This window comes from Microtus oregoni, unplaced genomic scaffold, assembly GCF_018167655.1.
Source record: "Microtus oregoni isolate MIOR12 unplaced genomic scaffold, Mior012 000000F_ref0000247, whole genome shotgun sequence".
In the NCBI taxonomy this organism is placed as follows: Eukaryota; Metazoa; Chordata; class Mammalia; order Rodentia; family Cricetidae; genus Microtus; species Microtus oregoni.
This window is the reverse complement of record NW_024543059.1, coordinates 20,991,330-21,014,568: the sequence shown is the minus strand read 5'-3', so window position 1 is coordinate 21,014,568 and position 23,239 is coordinate 20,991,330. Positions and strand designations below refer to the sequence as shown.

At 42.2% G+C, this 23,239-nt stretch overlaps 1 protein-coding gene across 4 annotated transcripts in view; it reads right to left on the bottom strand.

The window, feature by feature from the left end:
• Positions 1–23,239, bottom strand: part of Chd2 (chromodomain helicase DNA binding protein 2) — a 112,592-nt gene that overhangs the window by 26,779 nt on the left and 62,574 nt on the right. For all 4 annotated transcript variants that reach the window (XM_041659220.1, XM_041659040.1, XM_041658976.1 and 1 more), the window contains 12 exons: positions 19,887–20,036; positions 19,012–19,160; positions 18,327–18,423; positions 17,361–17,453; positions 16,299–16,469; positions 14,942–15,117; positions 10,922–10,963; positions 8,800–8,939; positions 3,088–3,226; positions 2,804–2,954; positions 1,655–1,777; positions 1,011–1,139 (listed from right to left, as the gene is read on the bottom strand). In XM_041659220.1, coding sequence (XP_041515154.1) covers positions 1,011–1,139; positions 1,655–1,777; positions 2,804–2,954; positions 3,088–3,226; positions 8,800–8,939; positions 10,922–10,963; positions 14,942–15,117; positions 16,299–16,469; positions 17,361–17,453; positions 18,327–18,423; positions 19,012–19,160; positions 19,887–20,036 — 1,560 coding nt within the window. The remainder of the gene's footprint in view (positions 1–1,010; positions 1,140–1,654; positions 1,778–2,803; positions 2,955–3,087; positions 3,227–8,799; positions 8,940–10,921; positions 10,964–14,941; positions 15,118–16,298; positions 16,470–17,360; positions 17,454–18,326; positions 18,424–19,011; positions 19,161–19,886; positions 20,037–23,239) is intronic.

Genomic DNA, 23,239 nt, shown 5'->3' with positions numbered 1-23,239 from the left:
AGTTACGTCCTTAGCAACACCCCTCCCCTAAAACAACAGCATTATTGTCCCCACTTCACAAAGAGAAGAAAATGGGGACCAACATTACACGGGCCCTCTTCAGCTGGTGACTGACGAGGATAATTGTACCTGAACTTGAAAACATGCATTCAAAGCTATGTTAGTCCCTATATCCACTGGGAGCCCTCCTGGAGCCATCATCAAAGAATTACATTCAGAACTAGAGAATAAAACTTCACAGAATTGTCACTCACTGAACAACACTGTAATTCCACTTTCTTCAGACTACATTACAAACTGGCAAGCTAATGGCTAAGCCCAATCGAGAGAATCTCCAATTAACTGAAACGCACTCTGCAAAGTCTTAAGTCCCCTGATTAACCAGTCTCTACCAATCTCTTTCCTTCTAGAAAATGAAAGCAATTACTAACTGCCACGTATCATGGTTTGTATCACTTACTTCTGTTACGTAGGAATTTGTGGTTGCTTATTTAACATGAGTCACTATGTATGTGATTGTTTGAATGAGAACTGCCAACACAGTATTTGAATGTGTCGTCACCAGGAGTGGAACCTCTGATAGGAACAGAAGGATTAGGAGGTGTGACCTTGCTGCAAAAAGTGTACCACTGGGGGTGGCTTTGAAGTTCCAAAAGCCCATACCAGGCCAAGGCCCAGGCGCAGGCTCAGTCTCTCTCCTTTTCCCTCCTCTCTCTTTGTATTAGGATGTAGCTCACAGTCACTTTTCTAGCACCATGCCTATACCTATGGCCATGCCATGATGATGATGATTATGATGGACTAAGCCTCTGAAACTGTACGCCAGCCCCAAATTAAATGCTTTCTTTTGCATGAGTTGCCTTAGTCATGGTGTCTTTTCACATCAATAGATGTTATTAAGACACAACTATATTCCTCTGACAGGTTAGGTGAAGATAAACATATTCTATGATATTTTATCTGTTCAGTATGTAAACAAATGCATCACATGACTTCATAGAGCCCCATACCTTCACTTCTCCCTCTTCAGATGGGTTGTCTGAGTGTCGAGGAGACGACAGCTCAAGCCCATGCTCATCCTTCTGCCTGGGGGCTTTGTTTTCCTTCTTTACTCGAGGCTTCCGCTTCTTTAGTTTGGTCTAGAAAGTAAAAAGATACTTAAACTACAAATCACCCCAACCCAACAGCATGACGTACCTTGCGCCTCTCTAGAACTTCATATATCACAATTATATTCTCACCATACTATCTACATAGTGGTACTATGTGCGACAAATGGAAGTACAGTCATTTTATTCACATAAGTTCTATTTATTGTATACATACATATATACATGACAAAGTTAAGGAACATGCCCACACAAAGTACAAACATCTTAGATTCTGTCTTCCCTGACTCCTTACCATAGGGAAATAAAGAAGAGAAACTTCCAATGACTCCATTAGCAACTTGGTATTTTTCAGTGAGCCAAATATAATCAAAACTAAGTCTAATTTCTGAAATTAAGTGTGGAATCTAACTGTACTATCATAGCAGCCCAGTCAGACACCAAAATATGGAAACTATGTCCCCAAAAGGACAGCTCTTTTCCTTCTTGGCTCTGCAGTCCCACGCTCCCCTAGGGGAAAGTCAGCTGGCAGTGCACCCACTCACCTCCTCCCCGCTGGTCACAGTGCCCTTCTTCTCCAGACCCTTCCTGAGCAGCTTCAGCAAGTAGTCCACCCGGGTCTGCAACTGCTTCCCCTGAGGCTTTTTATCTGTTTCCACTGGTAGAATCTTCAACAGGAAAGGAAGAGAAGCACCCGCCACCACCCACAACCTGGTTAGTGAATTCGGATAAACAGGGACAACAAAGAACTCAGCACAGTCCTTTCCCTCCCAACCACCCGAAACACAGATTAAAGCCTCAGATCCTATTCTCATGTCCATGGCTCCCAGTCACTGAAAATCCCTCATGAGCCATTCTCGTTTTACAAAATGGGATGGAGAAATCCAGCTCTCCCACTGGCTCCTACCTGTGCTGTTAACAGGGTAGAACAACTCAGGTAGGAGGGGCTTGTGGCTTCATCTGCTAGAGCATCCCAGCCGTCGTGGATTTCCTCCTTCCAGGAGCAGGGAATCCCTGGAGCTAGGTTAAAGCTTCGTTTTAGATTGAAAATGCTTCTTAGAGCATTGCCGGAGAGCACTGAGCTATGCCAGGACATGATCTGCTCATTGACTATAGCTGGACCTCTCTGGCCAGAATGGATTTGGTCTCAGTGCTTCTAAACAGGGTGCTGTCACCCTCCTAAACCCAGACGGGATGAGCAGTGTTTAATGTGCCAGGACAAAGCCCTGATAGGACCACAACATGAAGTGGATCCAGTCAGCTGCCCTTGCTTAGAGCTCTAAGTACAGCCTTGCTACTTGAAAGAGATAGGGTGGGAGGCTCAATTTTGTGGGAGAAGTACAATGCAAGTTAAATTTCATTACAAACAATACCAAGGTGACACTTGTTCTCTGTGTACAGAGCTGAACGAATGTTAAACAATAGGCCAAGAAGGAAGGCCCAGGAATGCTTCAGTCCCAATAAACTGACCTGGTATTTGCTGTAATGAGATTTGGCCTGTAAAGATATCAAAATTTTAAGATTTCTCCTATATAATTTCCTCTGGTTGTCATCTTTCCTTTTAACATTATCCACTAAAGACGGTAACTTCCCAAAGACAAAGAAACCCCCCCCTCTTGAAAACAGTTAAAGATAAGTCACCAATATAAAAATATTAAACAAATCTAGAACTGTCCAGCATGGCAGTTACTTACTTTATCAGTGAGTTTTAGCTCTGGGTCTGTCTTAATTAGCTCCCAATTTCCATAGCCATGTTCATAGATCCCAAGCAACAAACGAGAATCATCCTCCACACCCCACTCGACGTCGAAATGTGCCGCTTTGACCCGGCAGGTTAAGCAGTATCTACAGGGGTTCAAAACCAAGGGGCTGAGAAAAGGGGGCCTTTCCAACATAGTGAGGAAACATCCCCAACCACACAGCTCTAACCTCATTCTATGTCCAGCCAGCCATGCGGGGACACGGTAAAGACACTCACTTTTTTTTTTCCTCAGGGTCCACAGGGATAGATTTATGCAGCATTTCGAACTCTTCCTCGTGCTGGATGATGGACTTTACGTTAACCTGAACCCCAGAGATCTTGATTGTGGGGCCTCTTCTCTTGCCTGGTCCTTTCCCTAAAGGACATAGGTTTTATATTCCTTAAGTGAAAACGCTCCCTACTACCAAACTCTGACTTAGTCCCTCTTGCTAAACTTCCAGCGTATTAGAAGTCAAAGACAGAACTCAGAAACTTTCAACTAACAGTTTTGAATTTTTTGTTTGTTTTTGTGGTGGGGGTTGTTGTTGTTTTGTTTGTTTTGCTTTTTTGTTGTTGTTTTTGTTTTAAGACAGGGTTTCTCTGTGTAACAGCCTGGGCTGTCCTGGACCTAGCTCTGTAGACCAAGGCTGGCCTTGAACTCACAGAGGCCTGCACAAGCCTCCTGAGTGCTGGGATTAAAGATATGTACCACCACCACCTGGCCTCAACTAATGTTTATAAAAGAAAATTTAAGCAATATTTTAACATTTAGTCTTCAACTATGTATTGATACTTGTATTTAATTTTCTTGTTTATACTTCTTCACTGTAAGTTTAGTTAACAGAAGATTCTAAAGGCATATTAATGTTAAAATTTTAGAAAAAAACAAAAATAAGTGCTTTAGATGACTCAAATTCATCTGCAGTTACTACTTTTTGGAGTATGAGCTCATGTTACAGCTAACACATTGAAATAATAAAGACTGACCATCACGGGTAGCATGAGATGGTGAAATGGAAATCCTAATTCACGTACAAGTAAAATAAAAACACTCTAACCAGAGCCTAAGTTAAAAATTACAAAATAATCAAGTTGCCACTTTTGTGTAAGAACAAAGATGGTTCTCAGTAGAAAATTGAGAAAAATGAGTATCGACAGTTGACCTATAACAACACATTAATATCTATCTTAAAAGACACAACCTCACTCACTAAAAATGAGATCCTTTTTCTTGCCTATCAGACTAGCAAAAATCCAAATGTTTTCCAGGTGTGGTGGCACAGGTCTTTAATCCCAGCACTAAGCAGGCAGAAGTGGGCGGATCTCTGTGAATTCCAGGACAGCCTAGTCTACAGAGTGAGTTCCAGAGTAGCCTAGTGTACAAAGTGAGTTCTATGACATAGAGACAACCGGATTCAAAACACACACACACAGCAAACAACAAAAACAGTTAACACCACAAAATTTGCCAAACAGAGACTATCAACCATCCACTGGTAATACCAGACCAACACAGGAGAATCTAGCGATACCAAAACAAAATGCCCATGCATTACCTCAAGGCCCTACAATCCCCCTTCTAGAAATCTACCTTAAAGAAATTCTGACAGAAATATATAAAGTATTTAGATTATTTAGTAAAGCACATTTTTCTTGTAACTTTATTGATGATGGCAAAAGATTGAGAATAATTCAAGCACTTAGAACTAAGGGACAAAGAAGATGAAATGTAAAAGAAGACCACATCTACATGGCATGCTGTGCAGAACATGAACTACATGTTCTTATGTATACGGAGTATATGGACAAAATACACACATACTTAGATTTTTTTTTCAACAAGCAATAGAATAAATTAATTAATTAATAGGAACAGTGGCCTAAGAGGAAGGAAGCAAACAGACGGAAGACGATGAAGGTAGGATCCTCCTCTACATGATTTTTGTTCTACGGTTTGACTCTGAATCATTTTTATGTAAATATTTTATATCACTGAAAACTAACACCACTAAGGCAGGCATGGTACTGTTGCAATGGCAGCACCAGGGAGGCTGAATAAGAGGACAACCAGGATTCCAACAGCAGCCTGAGCCACAGGAAATATCAGACAAGCCGGAGCTAAATAGCAAGACTATCAGGAAAAGCAGGAAAGGATAGCAGGCAAGCAGAAAGTCAGTTCAGTCAAATGAGAAACGAGATCCTTAAAAAATCAAAATATATGCAAAAAAAAAGTCTGAATTCAGCTGATGATGCAATCACACACAGAGAAGAACAACTTCAAATGAACTGTTGCTGACATGTATTCTAAAGACAAAAAGATACACAAAGAAATAAAACTACATTTGCAAGCCTTGCCAACAAGAAGGTTAATATTGAAGACCAGGCATGATGGTGCACACCTTTAATCTCAACACTCAGGAGATAGAGGCAGACTGGCCTCCATAAATACAAGGCCACCAGGACTACACAGAGAGACCCTGCCTCAACACACACACACACACACACACACACACACACACACACACACACGATTAATATTGATATTTGGAAATGTATGTATACAATGTGGGATAAAACAGACACATAGTTATAATAACACAAAGTCAATAATCCGACACAGGAAATAGATCAGTGTGGCCTCAAAATATGCTCGATACAGTCTACAGAAAACAAAAATTCAGGGAAGTATAAATCAGTGCCAGGAAGAAGAAATAAGCCACTACCAGAACAGGAGCATGTATAAGAAAAAAGAGGACACGGAGCTACAATAAGGGAGAAAATCTCCAAAATGAAAATGGGGAGAAAACAGAAGAAACAGAACAATGCACACAGGCAGAGTGTTCTCCCTTTGAATTGTGTTTAAAAATTTAAACAGTCACTCGTACCAGGACAGGAGTTGCACAAATGCTTTCTGACTGGATCTGAAACCTCCTCCAGGAAGGAATTTATGCTACTACCATAAGCCTGGTCAACAGCCCATGGCTGGGGCAGTCATAGGTCCTAATGGAGACTCTACTAGAGCTGTTTTACTAAAGAGTGTCAAGCTGCCTTCTAATCTTTAACATTTTTTTACCCATCCATCAGTGCCACTCAGCTCAGCAAACATTTCTGTTTTGCAGTTAACACTGCTTAAAGCGCAGACTCATAACTGGATAAAGTTGAGTGTTGAGCCTTACAGGACATCGTTATTCCCTTTCCAAGGCTCAAGGAATGTAAAGGGGCTGGGGGTAGGGGGTGGGGGATGTGAAGAGCTGGAGAACAGGGGAGGATGTTGTAAAGCAAGGTCTGCTGGACTCGGAGCAGCTGTGGTCACCTGCATGAGAGGACCATCAGCTTCCATCACAGAGAGCGAGAGGGGCTCCTATGACCCATCCCACCCTCCTGCAGGAGCTATTGGCAGTTAATGGTTGTTGAGGGAATTGTTTTATTCATTGGAAGATAACGCTGATGTTCCACTAAAGAGTCCCTGACCTAAATTCACAGGCAATCCTATGTAAGCTCAGTGAGACATAAAACAACCTTGGATGTACAAGGGGAACTTGTTCAACATGAGTGGGCAAGGGATGGAGGAGAGTAAGGAAGAGTAAACATGACAAAGTACATTACAAACTTGCTTGAACTTGTGCTGTGAATGAATAAATTTAAAACGTTTTTAAAGTATAGCTATTATCTTCAATGATTACTTTTACTTTCTCAGCTGGTGCTGTGCTTGAAACCCTGGCTCTGATCTCCAGCACCTCATCAAGCCAGGTAGGTGAACACCCTGAAATCCCAGCACTCAGGGTTAGAGGAAGGGTCTTCCTGGACCCCACCCACTACCCCCACAGGCTAAACAGCCAAGGAAAAGGGCTTCAGAGTTTTCTGCTCCTAGAAAGCAACTGCAAACAAGGCTGCTACTAATGTGCCTCAAGCATACTAGGGCCCAGCCTAAGATAACACTGTCCTCCACGTGGTAACTGGCTGTAGGGGCATGAAGGATGCAAGAGTGAAGGGGCTGTGTATTCCTCCTCCATGACTTCAGACAGCCAGTGAAAGCGGGCAGCACATGCCAGAGGAATCCCTTCAAGGCTGTGAGAAGCCACTGTAAAGCCGGGAAAGTGAATCCTGGATTGTAATCGAGACTGTGACATGTTCAGGAGATGCCCAGGAAAGCGCATAGAGAGAATGGAACCAGCCCAAAAGAGAACTGGAGGAGCAGAGCCCTTCAAACCCTATGGTATGAACACAGAGGCTACAAGATTTGGTGCTTGCCCTGGTGGGTTTGGTCTGGCTTTGGTCCAGTCTTTCCCATGTCCTCATTCCTCCCTTTTGGATGGTAATGGATATTCTATTCTGTGGGGAGCAGATGAAGTCCTGAGTAAACATGTACTGCTGACATGGGCATGGCTACGTCGAGGACTCCAATGCCTCATCCCCATGGCAATGGTGAACCTTCCACAGACGAGGCTCAGAACTATGGCAAAACCTTGCTTTGGGTGCGAGTGTGAATACTGACCGTATGTACAGAAGGGTATGTGTGGCCTGAAGACTACTCCCCTACTGAGATTAGATAAACTTTGTTCCTTAATTCCGCTGTATATCATGAACCATGATATTGTATGTAATAATCCTGCTTCCTTGTTCAGCTGTAGGAAATAACCCTGCCTCCCAGTTCAACAATATATAAGCAGCATGCTCTCTCTGAGCTTCCGGTGCTGTGGCTCCTCCATCAGAGAGCCTAGTCCACCAGCTCCCAGCATTTCTGTCTCTGTGTGTCTTTTCTTCATAACCTTGAGGCCACAGTCAGATCAATCCCTGAGGTCATACAAGGATATGGCACTATTCCTCTGTATATTAGAAGTATGTAACTTGCTTTTTTTATTTTATAGGTGATTACAGTTAACAAATTGCCCTGAGTCTTAAACAGGTGTTCAACTTGGGGTCTCTAAAAATTATTGAGACTGTGACAGACTATGGGGACTTTTGCATTATAATATGGCAACAAGTCTATAGGAGCCAAGTATAATGTGGAGGTTTCAATGAGACATGCTCCCAGTCTAAGGCATCTGAACTCCTGGTCCCCAGCTGCTGACATGGTCTTGGGAAGAGCTGGTGTAGCCTTGTTGGTAGGAATATATCAGTGGGGGCCGACGTTGAGGTTTTGCTTTCCAGTTTGCTCTCTCTGCTTCAGGCTTTCATTTGCGGACATGAGCTCTCAACTTCCTGTTCCAGCCACCATGCCTGCCTTCTGCTGCCATGCTTACCTACTAGAAAATGCATGCCCCTCTAGAACTTACTCGTTTGTAAACTGATTTAGATCATGATGTTTTATCACAGAAACAGAAAGAGAATTAATGCATTAGGCAAAACCACTTGCCTGGTTTTATTGTTGTTGTGCTGTTGTTTTTTGTTTTGGTTTTTCAAGACAGGGCTTCTCTGTGTAACAGTTCTGGCCATCCTGGAATTCACTAGGTAGACCAGATTGACCTCAAACTCACAGATATCCACCTGCCTTTGCCTCCAGAGTGCTGGGATTAAAAGTGTGTGCCACCACCTCCCAGCCCCATTTCTAGTTTCTAAAAGGAAAGAAATTAAATGGCCAACCCAATTACAACAAATTCTAGTGCCATGAAAATCTCAATATAACCAAAATGTTTATAATATTTGTTCAATTCTCTAAATGTCTTACAACTGCCATAATTTAACAGCCGACATCTGACAGTGTTTCCAGTCTATAACAACCCTTCAGAGCTAACATATGCAGGCTCTGCTCTCCTGTGTATCACATCATACGTTCACAAAGTCACTTCATCTGAGAGTGGGCACATGGGATCTGCAACACTGAGCTCACAGAGGGGCAACTGCAAGCACCAGGTACGTGTGGGCTATAAGGACAGGTTTTAAAAACCTAGTAACAGAAAAACCAGTCCATGAATACCAGATATGGAAAAATCCCTCAATTAGACTTACCTTCACTAGCATTTTCTTTCAGCTGCTCTTCATATTCCTGCATTGCTGACACACAACTGTTATGAATCAGCTCCCCCAGGCGTTTCAGGTCTGCCACAGACTTATCCACTAGCTCAGCATCACGTGCTATGCACTCTAGCCTGGAAAAGGACAAAGATCAAGACACTGTGCCACTTTTCTTTCACATGAATGTTCTAGGTCTCTTAAGTGCTTGCTCTTGAAAACTGCTTGCCCTATGAGTCAGTCCAAGGCCAACAAGAACATCGTACAATAGCTAAGACATCCATCATCAAGAACAGCCTTGGGGCTGGAGAGATGACTCAGAGGTCAAGAGCACTGGCTGCTCCTCCAGAGGTCCTGAGTTCAGTTCCCAGCAATTCATGGTGGCTCACAACCATCTATAATGGGGTCTCTGATGCCCTCTTCTGACACGCAGGGAGAATACTGTATACATAATAAATAAATAAAATCTTAAGAAAAAAAAAAAGCCTGGCAGTGGTAGTGCACATCTTTAATCACAGCACTGGGGAGGCAGAGGCTGGCAGATCTATGAGTTTGAAGTCAATCTGGTCTACAGAGGGAGTTCCAGGACAGCCAGGGCTACACACACAGAATCCTGTCCCAGAAAACAACAACAAAAGAATTGCCTTGGGATAAGCAACAAAAATAAAGTGACCCTTTTATCAAAGAGAAGAGGCTCTGATTTTGTTTTCCTCTACAAACGAGCTGCCTACTGCTCTCTGCATGTGAGGTGCCTAAAAAAATACACAAATTAGTTTGCCTTTCTGTGTTCATTTCCTCCTGTCCTGCTCTAGCCACTGTGATCCTCCTAGAAGCACAGGGCAATTACTTCTCCATAATTCACTTCACCTCTCTATCACAGAGCACATAAATCGGCTGACTAAAACCAGGCTGTCTAGAGGCTCACAGACCCACTTTCCATTCCAGTGGGTTTTATACTGACTTCCTCAAAGATGAGAATTTTACATCTGGATGCTCAAAGAGTCCCAGAGAGATGTTGTACCTGACTGTAAAGGACTACTGTGCATCATTGCTTCCTCTCCCAAAGGAAAGACAAAAACAAAGCACACGCTTGGGATGTCCACCAGATCCAGAAGTTTCTAAGTGGCAGGATTCTGACCTGTCTTTTAAATCAGTGCTCTTATGTTGTAATAAGAAGCGGCGGGGCTCCACTCTGTTGAAGGAGCTGCGGTGGGCTGCGTTCCTGCCCAGGTCCGCACGGCTGGCTTTACCCGAAATAATTACACGGAAACTGTATTCTTTTAAACACTGCCTGGCCCATTAGTTTCAGTTTCTTATTGGCTAGCTCTTACATATCGATCTAACCCATTTCTAATAATCTGTGTAGCTCCACGAGCTGGCTTACTAGGAAAGATCTTAACCTGCGTCTGTCTGGAGTGGGAGAATCATGGCGACTCACTGATTCAGCTTCTTTCTCCCAGCAATCTGTTCTGTCTACTCCACCTACCTAATTTTATGTCCTATTAACGGGCCAAGGCAGTCTCTTTATTTAACCAATGAAATCAACACAAAACAGCAGACTCCCACATCACTCTTATCTGAAGGATACAGGATAGCTGCATATAAAGCAAGATACTAAACTATTTGAAATATCAAGATGCTTCTGTTAAAAACCCAACCTCTAAATGTGTACTCTGAACACCAATAACTCACACCTTCTGTAGTACTGTCAAGATAACACAAGTTCCTTATATTATCTTCATGCCATCATGTTACTGGATCATGAAATCACAAAGAACAGGGTTTTCCCTACAGTCCTGTATCAGAGAACTAAGTACCTGCACTGTCACATGGACCCTCTCCCCCCTCCCGGCAAGTATCCCCCCTAGACTACGCATTACCATGCAGTCTGCATGCATGTCCCTCATCTCCCTCACTCAGACAAAACTCCCCAATGGTCAGTCTGCAGCCGCCACCTGTGCCGCCTTTCCGAAATAGGACATGCACCCGGTATATTAATGCTTTAACAGGTGGAAAAACTGCTCCCAAAATTAAATGGAAAATATTACCTCCCCTTACAGAAAAAAAAAAAAAAGCCTGCTATATAGGAAAAAGAAGACAGATCTATTATTGGTCTTACCTTTCAAGAGGGAGACCAAACTTCTTATAAGCCTTGATGAACCTAGGAATATGATCAACAAAATGAATTTAAAAAACCACAAGTATTAACTAAAAATACCACAACATCCTGTCATGAAGTAGGAGCCACACAAACTTTCAAGAGGCTGACAGAATCCCTGCATCTAACAAGTGAACACTGCCATGTTTCTGAAGAGGCCAACTTCACAGTGCTCAAGCACTATTCAGGGCAGACACCACGTTTATGCGCAGTGACAAACCAGGCCCTGGAACTGCGACTGCACTGGCATGTTGTTTTAGACGGGTGGGTGCTCCACCACAATGACACTCTGACATCATTGCTCAGTGACAATTCAGGCCCTTAGCGCTATGCTGAGTTCTCAATCACAATATTTTTTAGTATTTTATGGTTAATGATATAGCTGTTAAGAATTCTATGGCCATCAAATGATTTTTTAAATTAAGCAGAGCCATATACAATACATACATATGCATAAACATATAATTTAAAGCTAATTAGGAAACTGTTTACTGGTACCCACCCTTGTATCCACCAAAGCGCTGGTCTTTCCACTGTCTCTACCTTTAACCACGCTGACTATTCCCCATCTCCCCTCACCGTTTCACGCTAGCTACCAACACTTTCAGTAAAAAGCACGACGGCACAACATATGGTGTGCATCACTGGAACACGCCCAGCCACTATGAAAACCGGCTATGTATCACGTAAGGAAGAAGACCAGGAAAAGAGGAACTAAGATGTGACAGCGGCACTGTAGATGACCAGAGCTAAGAAAGAATCTGAATACAAACTTAGTGAAGTGTTAGACAGGAAAGTGGACCTGAGGGCTATCCCGCGACCCGACATTTCTCCTTAATATAAAATGAAACATTTTCTGTCTGAAATAGTAGGTTTTGAGATGTAAAAGTAGTAAGGAGACTGGGAATTATAGCTCTTCTCTATCATGTATCAGGCCCTGGGTTCAACCTCAGCACTAAAAACAGTGAAAATAATCTTCAATGACACAATAAGGTTATCCAAAATAAAGTTATTTGTTGTTCCTCCACAAAAATAACAAAACCAGCAAGAAAAACTGCCCAGATCAACTCTAAGGAAAACCCAAAAATTAAACACAAGTCTGCAGCCATCTGAAGCATTTGTACAAGAAAATGGCTGACTCTCAGTAAACGCAAAGAGCTTCTGTCACTGCAGTTTGCTTTATTTCCAAATCCTTCTTGAGAAACCTGTGCACAGCAGCCACCAGTGAGGGGGGCCGGTCTGAGACACCTCCGGACCAGCTCCAGAGAGAAGGCATTCTGACTTGACCATGCAAAAGCGGGGTTCTCAGGTTTTACTTTTCTTATTCTTTTCTTCAACTGTTTCTTTTTCTTTTATTAGTATCATATGTATGGGTATTTTGGCTGCATAAATGTCTGTATGCCATGTGTATGCTTGGTGTTCAGGGAGGCAAGAAGAGGGAGTCAGAAGCCCTGGAGCTGAAGTTACAGGAGGTTGTAAGATGTTAGGTGTGTGCTGGGAATGGAATGTGGGTCGTCTGCAAGAGTAGCCAGTGCTATTAAGTGTTGGGCCATCTCCTGGTTTGTCTTTTTTAATGTGAATTAAAACAATCATGTCCACAGGTCATTGGCATTAATCGTATACTAAGGTTTATCGCACAAGTGGCATAAGGCACATCCCCTGGAGATAATATGACACTGGTCAAAAAAATAAAAAGAACTGAAAATTAGATAGATGCCCACAGAATAACCTGAAAGGCTTTGACATACTCCTAGGAATCAAAAAGACAACACATGAGGGGGTTTGCACACATGCAAAGGAAAGGTCTTGGAAGGTCCTAACTTCTACACACATAGATCCTCCAAGTCAGGGTACAGTTGTGGACAGATTCATAGAGCACTAAACAAGATAAATACGAAGTTCCTCAAAGTGGTTAGCAGACTTGCTAGCTTTCAACAAGTGAGATTTCTGCCTGTCATCTGCTAATCGCTGAGCTGAAGGAGCAGAGAATCAAAGGACATGACAAAAAAGACAGACTTTATAAAACAGTTGAGGGAAGTCAGTGAGAAGTCAGCACCCAACTGGTGAGGGAGACTATGCGGCACAGAGTTACCATATCAGATATTTAAAACATTTAGCTTTCACCAGGCAGTGGTTGCACACGTCTTTAATCCCAGCACTCAGGAAACAGAGGCAGATAAATCTCTGTGAGTTCAAAAGCAGCCTGGTCTACAAAGTGAGTTCCAGGACAGCCAGCACTACAGAGAGAAACCCTGTCTCAAAAAACAAACAAACATCTGTTTCTCAAACAAAAACAAAACTATGGCACAGAAAAAAGCAAGTACAAAGAAAGAAGACAAAAGAGAGCAGGAAATCTGCACTTTAAGTCTGGCACCTGAACTCAGAAGACAGCAATCTGCTGTGGTAAACACGCACACGGACCAGAGCAGTTATAACTAAAGAAATAAGAGTCACCTAGTAAGGGAAGGACAGCAGATACATCGGAGAACTGGGGAGACAGTTCAGGAGGACAACACTTGCCCAGCATGCATGCAGCCTTGGGTTTGATTCTAAGAGAGCAAAGGAAAAGGAACAAATAGAAAAATTTTAAAAAGGAGACAAAAAGAATCTTTAGAATTGAAAAGTACAAAAACTGAAATTGAAAGGATCAGAAGAGGATCATGGGAGAAAAAAAAGAATCAACTTGAAAACAGAACAACAACAAAAAGAAAGAATAAAAACTTGATGAACAAATAAGAAGTTAAGATGCTGCCAGACACTGAACAATACAGACTTCATCCTTAGCAGACACACCCTAAAGAGAACACTAACGAGAGCCGGTCGGGAGGAAGCAAGGGCCTTATGCAGCAGCTCAAATCCACACGAAGAAATAAGTGACTCTCAGATTACTGAATGAGAAGCTATAGAAACAGTTTTCAAGTTTTTTTGGTTGAACTCTTCTACCAAACTTCATAAACAATGGCACAAAGCTGATTTGTAAACTGTGGACTTCCAGTATATGAAAAACGTGAGTAACCACAGCATATAAGGAGAAAGAAAGGAGGCAACTGCAGTCAAGATTTTCATAAACCACTAACATTAAATGCTTATGCATCCAGATGTTACTTGAAATTTCCATGGAAACCACCAAAAAAATTCCTAAATTTTTTTTTTAAAAATAGCACTGGAAATGGAAAGAAGGCAGTTAGGATGGCACACTGAAGCCTGCCTAATGACCACAGCAGGCACTGGTAGAGAAACAAAGAAGGAAAGACAGCACTGGACGCAGAAAAACAAACATTGCACTGCATATAATGCATGAAGACAAAGCAAAAAGCTGTCAGAGGAGACTTTGAAAAACTAATTTAACTGAAGGATGCCTACAAGAGGCAAGTTAGATTTAAAAGATGCAGACCAAAATAGAATGATGAGCAATACCACTATCATTTCCATCCCAAATGGCCAAAAAGTGAGCTCAATGTCTAAAACCAATTTAAGTGACAAAAGGCAAGCTGCCAAATAAAGTATTATGTGAGCGACTAGATCAGGCATCCAAACCACTAATGCTCACGAGGACGGGTGCAGCCAAGGGCAGTGTGACCAGCAGAGCTACTCCTACACGTCCACTATCATAAACACAGATATGTGCTGTACACTAAGTCTCCCTTTCGTAAAATTCCTCTTGAAAATAGTCTCAAGAACCAGAAAAAGTAAGGAGATAGAGATGGAAAAGCACCTGTGAGCTCAGCACTCAGAGGTAAAGGCCGGGGTTGAGGACCTCAAAGAAGGGGCTCAAGGCCATCTAGGCTATGCGAGATCTACCTCACCCAAAACTAAAAACAAAAACCTGAAGAAAAGTAAGAAAGCACTCTTCAGGAAGACCTCAGATGCTTTGGCTCTGCCACCCTTCTCTCGTGACCTCTTTCTGCCTACGCTGTCCCGGGTGCCAGGAGCCCACCCACCAAGGCGAGAACACGCACTTCTGCATGTGAGTCCACTGACCTCCGGATCTCTGCGTCCGTAAAGCCCTCCACCAGGTCTTTGCGCACACTGCGGGGGCGCCCTCTGCGCTTTGGCTTCTTATCGTCATCAGAGTCGTCCGTCTCACTCTCAGAAGCAGAGGATCTCTGGGCCTGCCTCTTAGACTCTGTGTCAGAATCACTGTCATTTGTCTGAGCCTGGAAAGGAGAAGGCAAAGTCACAAGTGGTGACTTGGAGGTATATTTAGGTATTGTCAATGTATAGGCAGTACTTAAATTCTGAAATGAACTGAGACAAGACAGAGAGAGTGTCAAGTGTCAAGTCCTGGAATAAAAGGATTAAGAGCGCCGGGCGGTAGTGGCGCAGGCCTTTAATCCCAGCACTCGGGAGGCAGAGGCAGGCGGATCTCTGTGAGTTCGAGACCAGCCTGGTCTACAGAGCTAGTTCCAGGACAGGCTCCAAAACCACAGAGAAACCCTGTCTCGAAAAAACAACAACAACAACAACAACAACAACAAAGGATTAAGAGCAGCCCAGCTTAACTGTTAGCACTCAGACTTCCCATCATATATGACAAGTTAGTTTTTCTTAAACAAATGTCAAGTGTCAGAGAATAAGGGGGGGAGAAACTGTCATTGTTTCAGGGATCTTGCAATGATTAAGTATACTGAATTAAAAATACTTGATTAATTTTTATACTATAATCTATATGATACCTGGTATAAAACAGACAACTACTTTTCTTTATCTTTTTCTCTTTTGTAAAATGAGGATAATAATATGATAGTCTCTCTGAGAAAGGGTTTTCACAAGTATTAAATGCATCAGGAAATGAAAATGTACTCAGAACTATACCTGGCACACAGTAACCATTTAATAGGTGATAATGCCGATTTACAATGATACTAGATAAGCTTAATAGCTCCAACAAAATGGTTACTAAATTTGTTTTCTTACTTCAGTGAAACTGGGTGAGGGGAATGTATCAAAATGCTTATGAAAGACTGAGTAAGCTGTACAGCCTGTGGACGGCCTCCATTAGTCATGCAATCTTTTACTATTTAGACCCAGTAATGTCAACATTTAAGGACAAAAAAAATGTGGCACTCTGAAGGCTGAGACAGTAACTGTGAGAACCGACTGTCACGACTGTCAGCAGTTTCAACCTCAAAGGCAAAACACAAACTTCTGTAGACTCAGAACCATCCAGGCATTTCTTGGAAAGCCAATCATGGAAGACTAAGGAAGAAGTCACAAGGACGAGCCCCTTTGGGCCCCGGCCTCCCTGCTTGCCCCCCTGCAGGCCTGTATCAAGGCCTTACCCCTAACTAATCTGCACCTGCCGTGACGTATAGCACAAGGCAAACTTTCATTTCACCTTTTTGGTGGAACTACGAATCCGTGGCAGCATATAAATTTCTTCTAGCTCCTTCTGCCGTTCCTCCTCCTCCACTTTTTTCCTCTGCTCTTCTGGAATGATCTCATCCCAGTCCTTGTGAGGACGCTCTTCTAGCTCCTCTTCATCCTCCATTGTTGCAAAGTTGGCAACCTGAAAGTGAACAGGGACAATCCCATCTGACATTTCTCCACTTCCAAACACCAGCTGCCAAGCAGACGGCTTTTTAATATAGAACACTGTAATAAACTCACAATATTACATAATCAAAACCACTTTTTTATTACTATTCTACCCTTTTATTTATAAGTTCATGAAAAATTTTATTAAAAATTAGGGAACTAGATACAGAAATATAAAGACTGTAAATTTTATTGAAGGTTGTTAACTGTTGTAAACTATCCGGCAGCTGATCATCCATGATGATCTCGCATCTCTCAACTGTGACGAGCAGCAACCCTGAGCCTGCACTCAAGTCAACCCATAACTTACTCACTTTCCTCACAAGCAGAAGCAGCAGAACGCACGTAAAGATTACATCACTCAAAAGTGCATTTTAACCTTAGGCAGAAAATGGTAATCAGCAATGTGCTGACTGTGTTTGAATAATTTATGTATGTATAATTTTTTTGTATCTAAATAATCATGTACAATTCTAATCAAAACATCATAAGATCACACATGAGGAGAGTCACAGAGGTAGAATCAGGTTCAATGTTTCTGCCCCCTCAAAATTCATGTGTTGCAGAGTTAGGCCTTTGACATCTCTGACATCTGATGTTATGAATGTCTCCCATGTCCAGTCTTTTGCTTATCCCGCTAGCAACGTACTGTGACTCATTAGTGTCTTTTCCTCTGCACCTGACTCTAGGAAGGAAGGCTTGCTTCTGTGGTTACCTTCATGGGGATACTGTAGACTACATTCCGAACAGCCTCACTCATAATGACACTGAGCATGAGTTGATTCGGGGAAGAGCAAGTCTAGTACCGGAGGAAGTGCTCTAGACACAAGGAGGTCCTGGTAATAAATAAAGGCCTCCCTACCTTAAACTGTGACAGAAGCTCATCCGTCGCACTAGTTGACACTTCATTTTCTCTGGTTTCAGCTAAGCGCAGAATTTCATCTATATCCATTTCCTGGAACAAAAATGGCACAGGTACCGTGAGACAGCAGTGGTCCCAGCATTTGCTAAAGCGTCAGTGCGCGCTGACAGCCTTCCAGCAACACTATTTACTCTGACAGCCTCGGTCTCCATCTTCCACACCCAGCCTGTCACACTGATACTTATTCACGCAATGAGGCAAAATTCAAGGAGTTCTAGGAAAAATCACTATGGAGAAATACAGACTCCTTCAGTGTTGGATCCCTTCCTCTTTAAGAGCTTTGAATTAGCACAGAAAAATAAGTAAAACAGAATCCCTAACCCTGCAAATAATTACTTTCCTTATATAAACATCTGTAACAAGGAATCTACTTCCTGAAAATTTTAGATGCTCACAAAATATTCTTTAAAAAAAACAAAAAAAAAATTCTACTAGTGCATCTTTACTATAAAAGTGATGGGTTACACAACTACACTTCTTTACTATAAAGTGATGGTTACACAACTACACTTCTTTACTATAAAGTAATGGGTTACACAACTACACTTCTTTACTATAAAGTGATGGTTACACAACTACACTTCTTTACTATAAAGTGATGGGTTACACAACTACACTTCTTTACTATAAAGTGATGGTTACACAACTACACTTCTTTACTATAAAGTAATGGGTTACACAACTACACTTCTTTACTATAAAGTGATGGTTACACAACTACACTTCTTTACTATAAAGTGATGGGTTACTATGAAACATCTGTGGTACCTACTATGATCTCTTTGGGTACAGCCCCAGTGGTGCTACAGCTGGAGCATGTGGTAGTTCCATTTTTAATTTCGAGAACCTTCATACTGATTCCCATAGCGGCTATAACAGTTCATTTCTAGGCTCTGAGTTGATTACCTGAGGCTCTGACTCCTCTCCTTCAATTTCTTTGAAGAGATCCTCTGCTCCAAATTTCAAGATAGCAGTCAGCTCTTCTTTATTAAAAGGGTTAGAGCTGTAAAGTAAAATATAGTTGTGACCCTAAGTGAGGGCTGGTGGGACAGCACAGTGTGTAAAGCCAAGCCTGAGACTATCTGCGCTCAATTCCCAAAACCCACATGGTGGAGGAAAAAACAAGTTATCCTCTACCCCACACTCGGACAGAGACACAAGTGTGCCCCCTCCATTCCCTCAAAAATAAAAATAAAATTTTAAGAGGGCTAGAAATATGGCTTAGTGGGCATGAGCCTTTTTGCTGCTTTTCCATAAGACTTGGGTTGGTTCCCAGCATACTCAGTGACTCACAGCCACCTGTAACTCAGGTTACAAACTACAATGCCTTCTTCTGGCTTACTGGGTAAGGGCCTCTGTCCCAAGCCTGACGACCTGAGTTTGATCCCCAGGAATGACATGGTAGAAGCAGAAGACCAATTCTTGCTTCCAACCTCCACATGCAGACACACACATCCATGGTGGAAGGGGAGGGCAACACCACCCTTACAGCACCAATGAGTGGACAAACACTTCCTGTGGAGAACCCTGTGAAACCTGCCAAGTGCTGGTGGGAACAAGGTGGGCTTTCTCTCAGCCTTGCTACACTTACTTGGATCTTCCTGAGTTGTTTTCGAGAACTGTCCTGCCAGTGGTGTCCATGCGCTGGATCACCAGATGGTCCAACACCATCTTCTTTTTGGCCCGCTCTATGATCTCCTCTTCCACAGTCCCCTTTGTAACCAAGCGGTAAATATTCACCTGTAAAAAAAGGATATGTTTATTTCCAGCTAAAGCAAAAATTTCTTCAAGAGGGGGAAGAAAAGTCATTTTGTTCTCTTGTACCACATTATGACTACGTCGGCTGGAACAAGCAGGGAGGCAGGTGGGTGTAACAGGCTACACTCCTAAAGGAACGCACTTCTGCAGACATCACAGCCTGCTTCTGGACCAACATCTTCCCAACAATAATCATTACGAACACTAAATCACTAGCCAATATGAACTTATACGTTAGCCAATAGGAAAGCAATCTTGCAGATCCACCGACAAAACAGTCGTTGCAGATGACACTGTCATGGAGAACAGACTTGACTACTTAGCCATGCTCTTAACACAGGAGAGGGTCTGCTCTAAGTCTGCTCCTCATACAGCTTTCCTGGTAAACGTGTAGTCACTCATGACAGACTTTAGTTACACTGTTTCCTGTCATTGTCATAACCCCCCTCCCCTGCCACAACTGAAGAGCAAATCCAGGGCCTTGTGCTTGCTACCACTGAGCTTAATTCCCAACCCTCATGACGGACTTATCAAATAGAGCTGGGTTAAGAGTCCATACTAGGAAGCCCAAAGACATCTCTTTTCTGAACAAGTTGATAAAGAGAAGGCAATGCAGTGGGGAAATAAACATCTTACAAACAGTCTGACAGGGAAGAATAAACCTCTGCCTGCAGGCCCAAGTGACTGCCAGAGACCATCCCTACTGACCTGCTTCTTCTGGCCAATCCTATGCGCTCGGGCTTGTGCCTGCAAGTCGTTCTGGGGGTTCCAGTCAGAGTCAAAGATAACCACTGTGTCCGCTGAAGCCAGATTGATTCCCAGGCCACCAGCCCGTGTAGAGAGCAGGAAGCAGAAGTCCTGTACACAATGCAATACACTACTTTATGCAGTGACCTTCTCAGAGACAGTCTCACAGTCCAATAATCCCTCACACCTGAAAACCCCTGCAGGTGTGAAGAAAAGTGAGCTATGGTGGACTAACTTTATGGAGGCTAAAGGAACTCAAGGAATTGAGACAAAGGGACTTCTCATTTGATGAAGAGGAAGAATCAGTGCAGGGAACAAAGGAGTGCAGTAGAATCCACTAATGCAGCAGGGACACGAGATTCATGTCCCAGCAAAAACTAGAGTATACAAGTTAAGCACACACACCACACACCCAGTCCTCACGAGACTGTTTAGCAAGCTACCCAGAACATGTATGTAAGGTGGCTAGCACATGCAGACATATTTCACATCTGTGTGTCTGCCCACTTTTAGATGTGAGAGAACAGTTACATTCAAAAAACAAGCCTGCTGAGAAGCATGGGAACTGCAATCACTATGGTGTGTGACAAAGACTGGGCCCTAACATCTTCTAGTTTCCATAGCAATAAGAGACTACACAGGTATGGTATACCTGCCTTATCTCTCCAGGTGAGTGCTCACAAAAACAGGAAACTGCAAAGCTATGCAATTAATATTATTATTTCAGAGCATTTGATCATCTGTATCAAAAGCTGGCGCTTCTATTCTCTATTTTTTCTTTTGTACATTTTTTAGTGTGTGTGTGTATGTGTGTTTGTGTGTGTGTGTATGAAAAAGACAATCCTGAGCCATTTCACTAGCCTGCAAAAGTTGATGCCTTCTATGTACAAAACTATTGCTAAAAAACTGGTCTGGGTTCAAGTAGGGTGGCATACACTTATAATTCAGCACTCAGGAAGAAGGGGAAGGAGGGTGAGGATTTCAGGGCCATCCACAGTTATATATTGAGTCTGAGATCACCCTGGGCTACATGAGACACTGTCTCTAAAAACAAAGACAAACAAAATAAATAAAGAAACTGCTGACTTGAGGAATAAACTTCAATAAATGGATATATTTCACAAATGACAGATGAGACAGATAGACAGACAGACACAACAGACAGAGAGAAAGTGCTTCACAGTCTAACAGTCATAATCAAGCCATGAATACACAAGTGGGAGAGAGATACCTTCCAATATAGTTAATCACAATAAAAACTGGTAACCAGCTGAGACTACAAATAGTGTGAATGCCTCTCTTAGGAGAGGCCTAGAGAGCAACAGACAACACTGCAGGATAAGATGCTAAGCTGTAAAGAAAACCTGAACATCACATGGTCTCATAAACAACTTGCAGTATCACAAAGATAATATAAATTGCATGTTATTTCTATTATCAAAATAATGGTTAAAAAGATTGTGAAGCTTGATGCTGCTAAAAGTAACATAAAATGGGAGTATTTGTACATGACCATATAATTATAAATTATTTTATAAAAGTGAACAAAATACATCAAAATACTTTTCAAGTTCTCATTATTTTGTAACTATTTCAAACAATAATAAAATGGCTAAAGAAATAGCAGGAGCTGGAGAGATGGCTCAGTGGTTCAGAGTACTTGCTGTTCTTATAGAAGATCCAAGTTCAGTTCCTGGTACCCACATGTCACAAACATTTGTTAACTCCTGTTCCAAGGAATCCAATGCCCTCTTCTGGTCTCCTTGGATACCAGGCACATACGTAGTATAATACATATATACATGCTAAAGAGTCACCACATAAAATAAAAAGTAATAGTGGAGACATGAAAAAATACTAAGAATCAAATTCAATATTGAGCTAGGGATGTAGCTTGGTGGCAGAGTGCCTGGCATGCACAAGGACCTGGGTTCAACCTCATAGGGGTTGGTGGTGGGGGGGGGGGGGTGTCCTAAGGTTTTTAATGACATGGGAAAAAACTTACAAGTATAATTTTGACTAAGAGAAGCTGAAATCATGTACAGCAAGATTACAATCAGGTAAATACAACAAGATGAATGGTTCAATCTGTACATACAGACAGCAATGTGTGAAGCCTGTGTCACTAGTTGAAGACTTCATTTAGGGATTCTTCACCATCTATAACATCTGATCAATGGGCATGTACTGTCTTCCCCCAGATAAGTTTAAAATTAATTTTAAAAGGCTATAGAATGTCAGAGAAACCACAGTTTACATATGGCTATCAGAGAGAATGAGAACCAAAAAAATAAAGCCATACAAAAAATAAACTTCAGATTTTCTCTGAAAAGGAAATAGAACATTTAACTCATATTATCTTTTAAATCTAGATAAGGGAACAGTGTCATCTTGGATAAAAACCATAATAAAAACTGCTGGTATTCTATTAAGCACCTATCACATGTCAAGGGATGTGATGAGTACTGTAAACTGCCACGTTTCACCCTCAAGGCAATATTAGAAAGTGGGGCTCAGAGCCACTGTGATTTTACACTAGAGAAATTGGAGGAGAAAGAGGGATGAGACTAATGTTTTCATGGTCTAATTCCACCGCTGTGTTTCTCAATACAGTATCACCCTTCAGAAGAAAGCATCCAGAGCACTGTCTTATGAGGACCACCTAAACTCAGAGACAGAAGGCCTATCATTCTGAAATAATTAAGGAGACACTGAGTTTTTAAAACCCTTCAGACAGCAGAACATAAATCTGTTCTATCTACAAAAAACAAAAAACAAACCAAAAAAAAAACTATGCTTCTAGACATTAGAATTCTGTCCCGGCAGCTAGGCTGCCTCCACTGATATCTTTCTTACATGTTACCAGTTCTACTTACACTAAAGCTCTTTACCCACACTTCTCCTAAATCTGTCATCTGGCCAATTGATATGCAGACTATAATGTACTCAGGGTTTCTAACTTGGTTAAAGTAGCTCTAATATAGATGCGCCCAAGCCAAAACATTTTACAAAACCAATCCCAAGTGGGACATTTAGTAATGTAGCACTGTAGCTATGAAGCTATGAAGAGATCCCACCAGGAGTCTAACATTGGCAGATACACTGTTCAAGCATCAGCACCAGGACAGGACAGAGAAGAACCTTGGACAACCTTGCACACTAAAGTTAACACCACTGGCCTGGCCCAGCCGTGCTCTTGCCTTGCGGTCTTTCAAACCCATAAATTTCGTAAGCCAGTAGAAAAGATTACTAGTTCAAGGGAGCTAGGAAAGCATGCTTGAGCAGTGAGGACAACAAAAAAGCATCGCTTATAG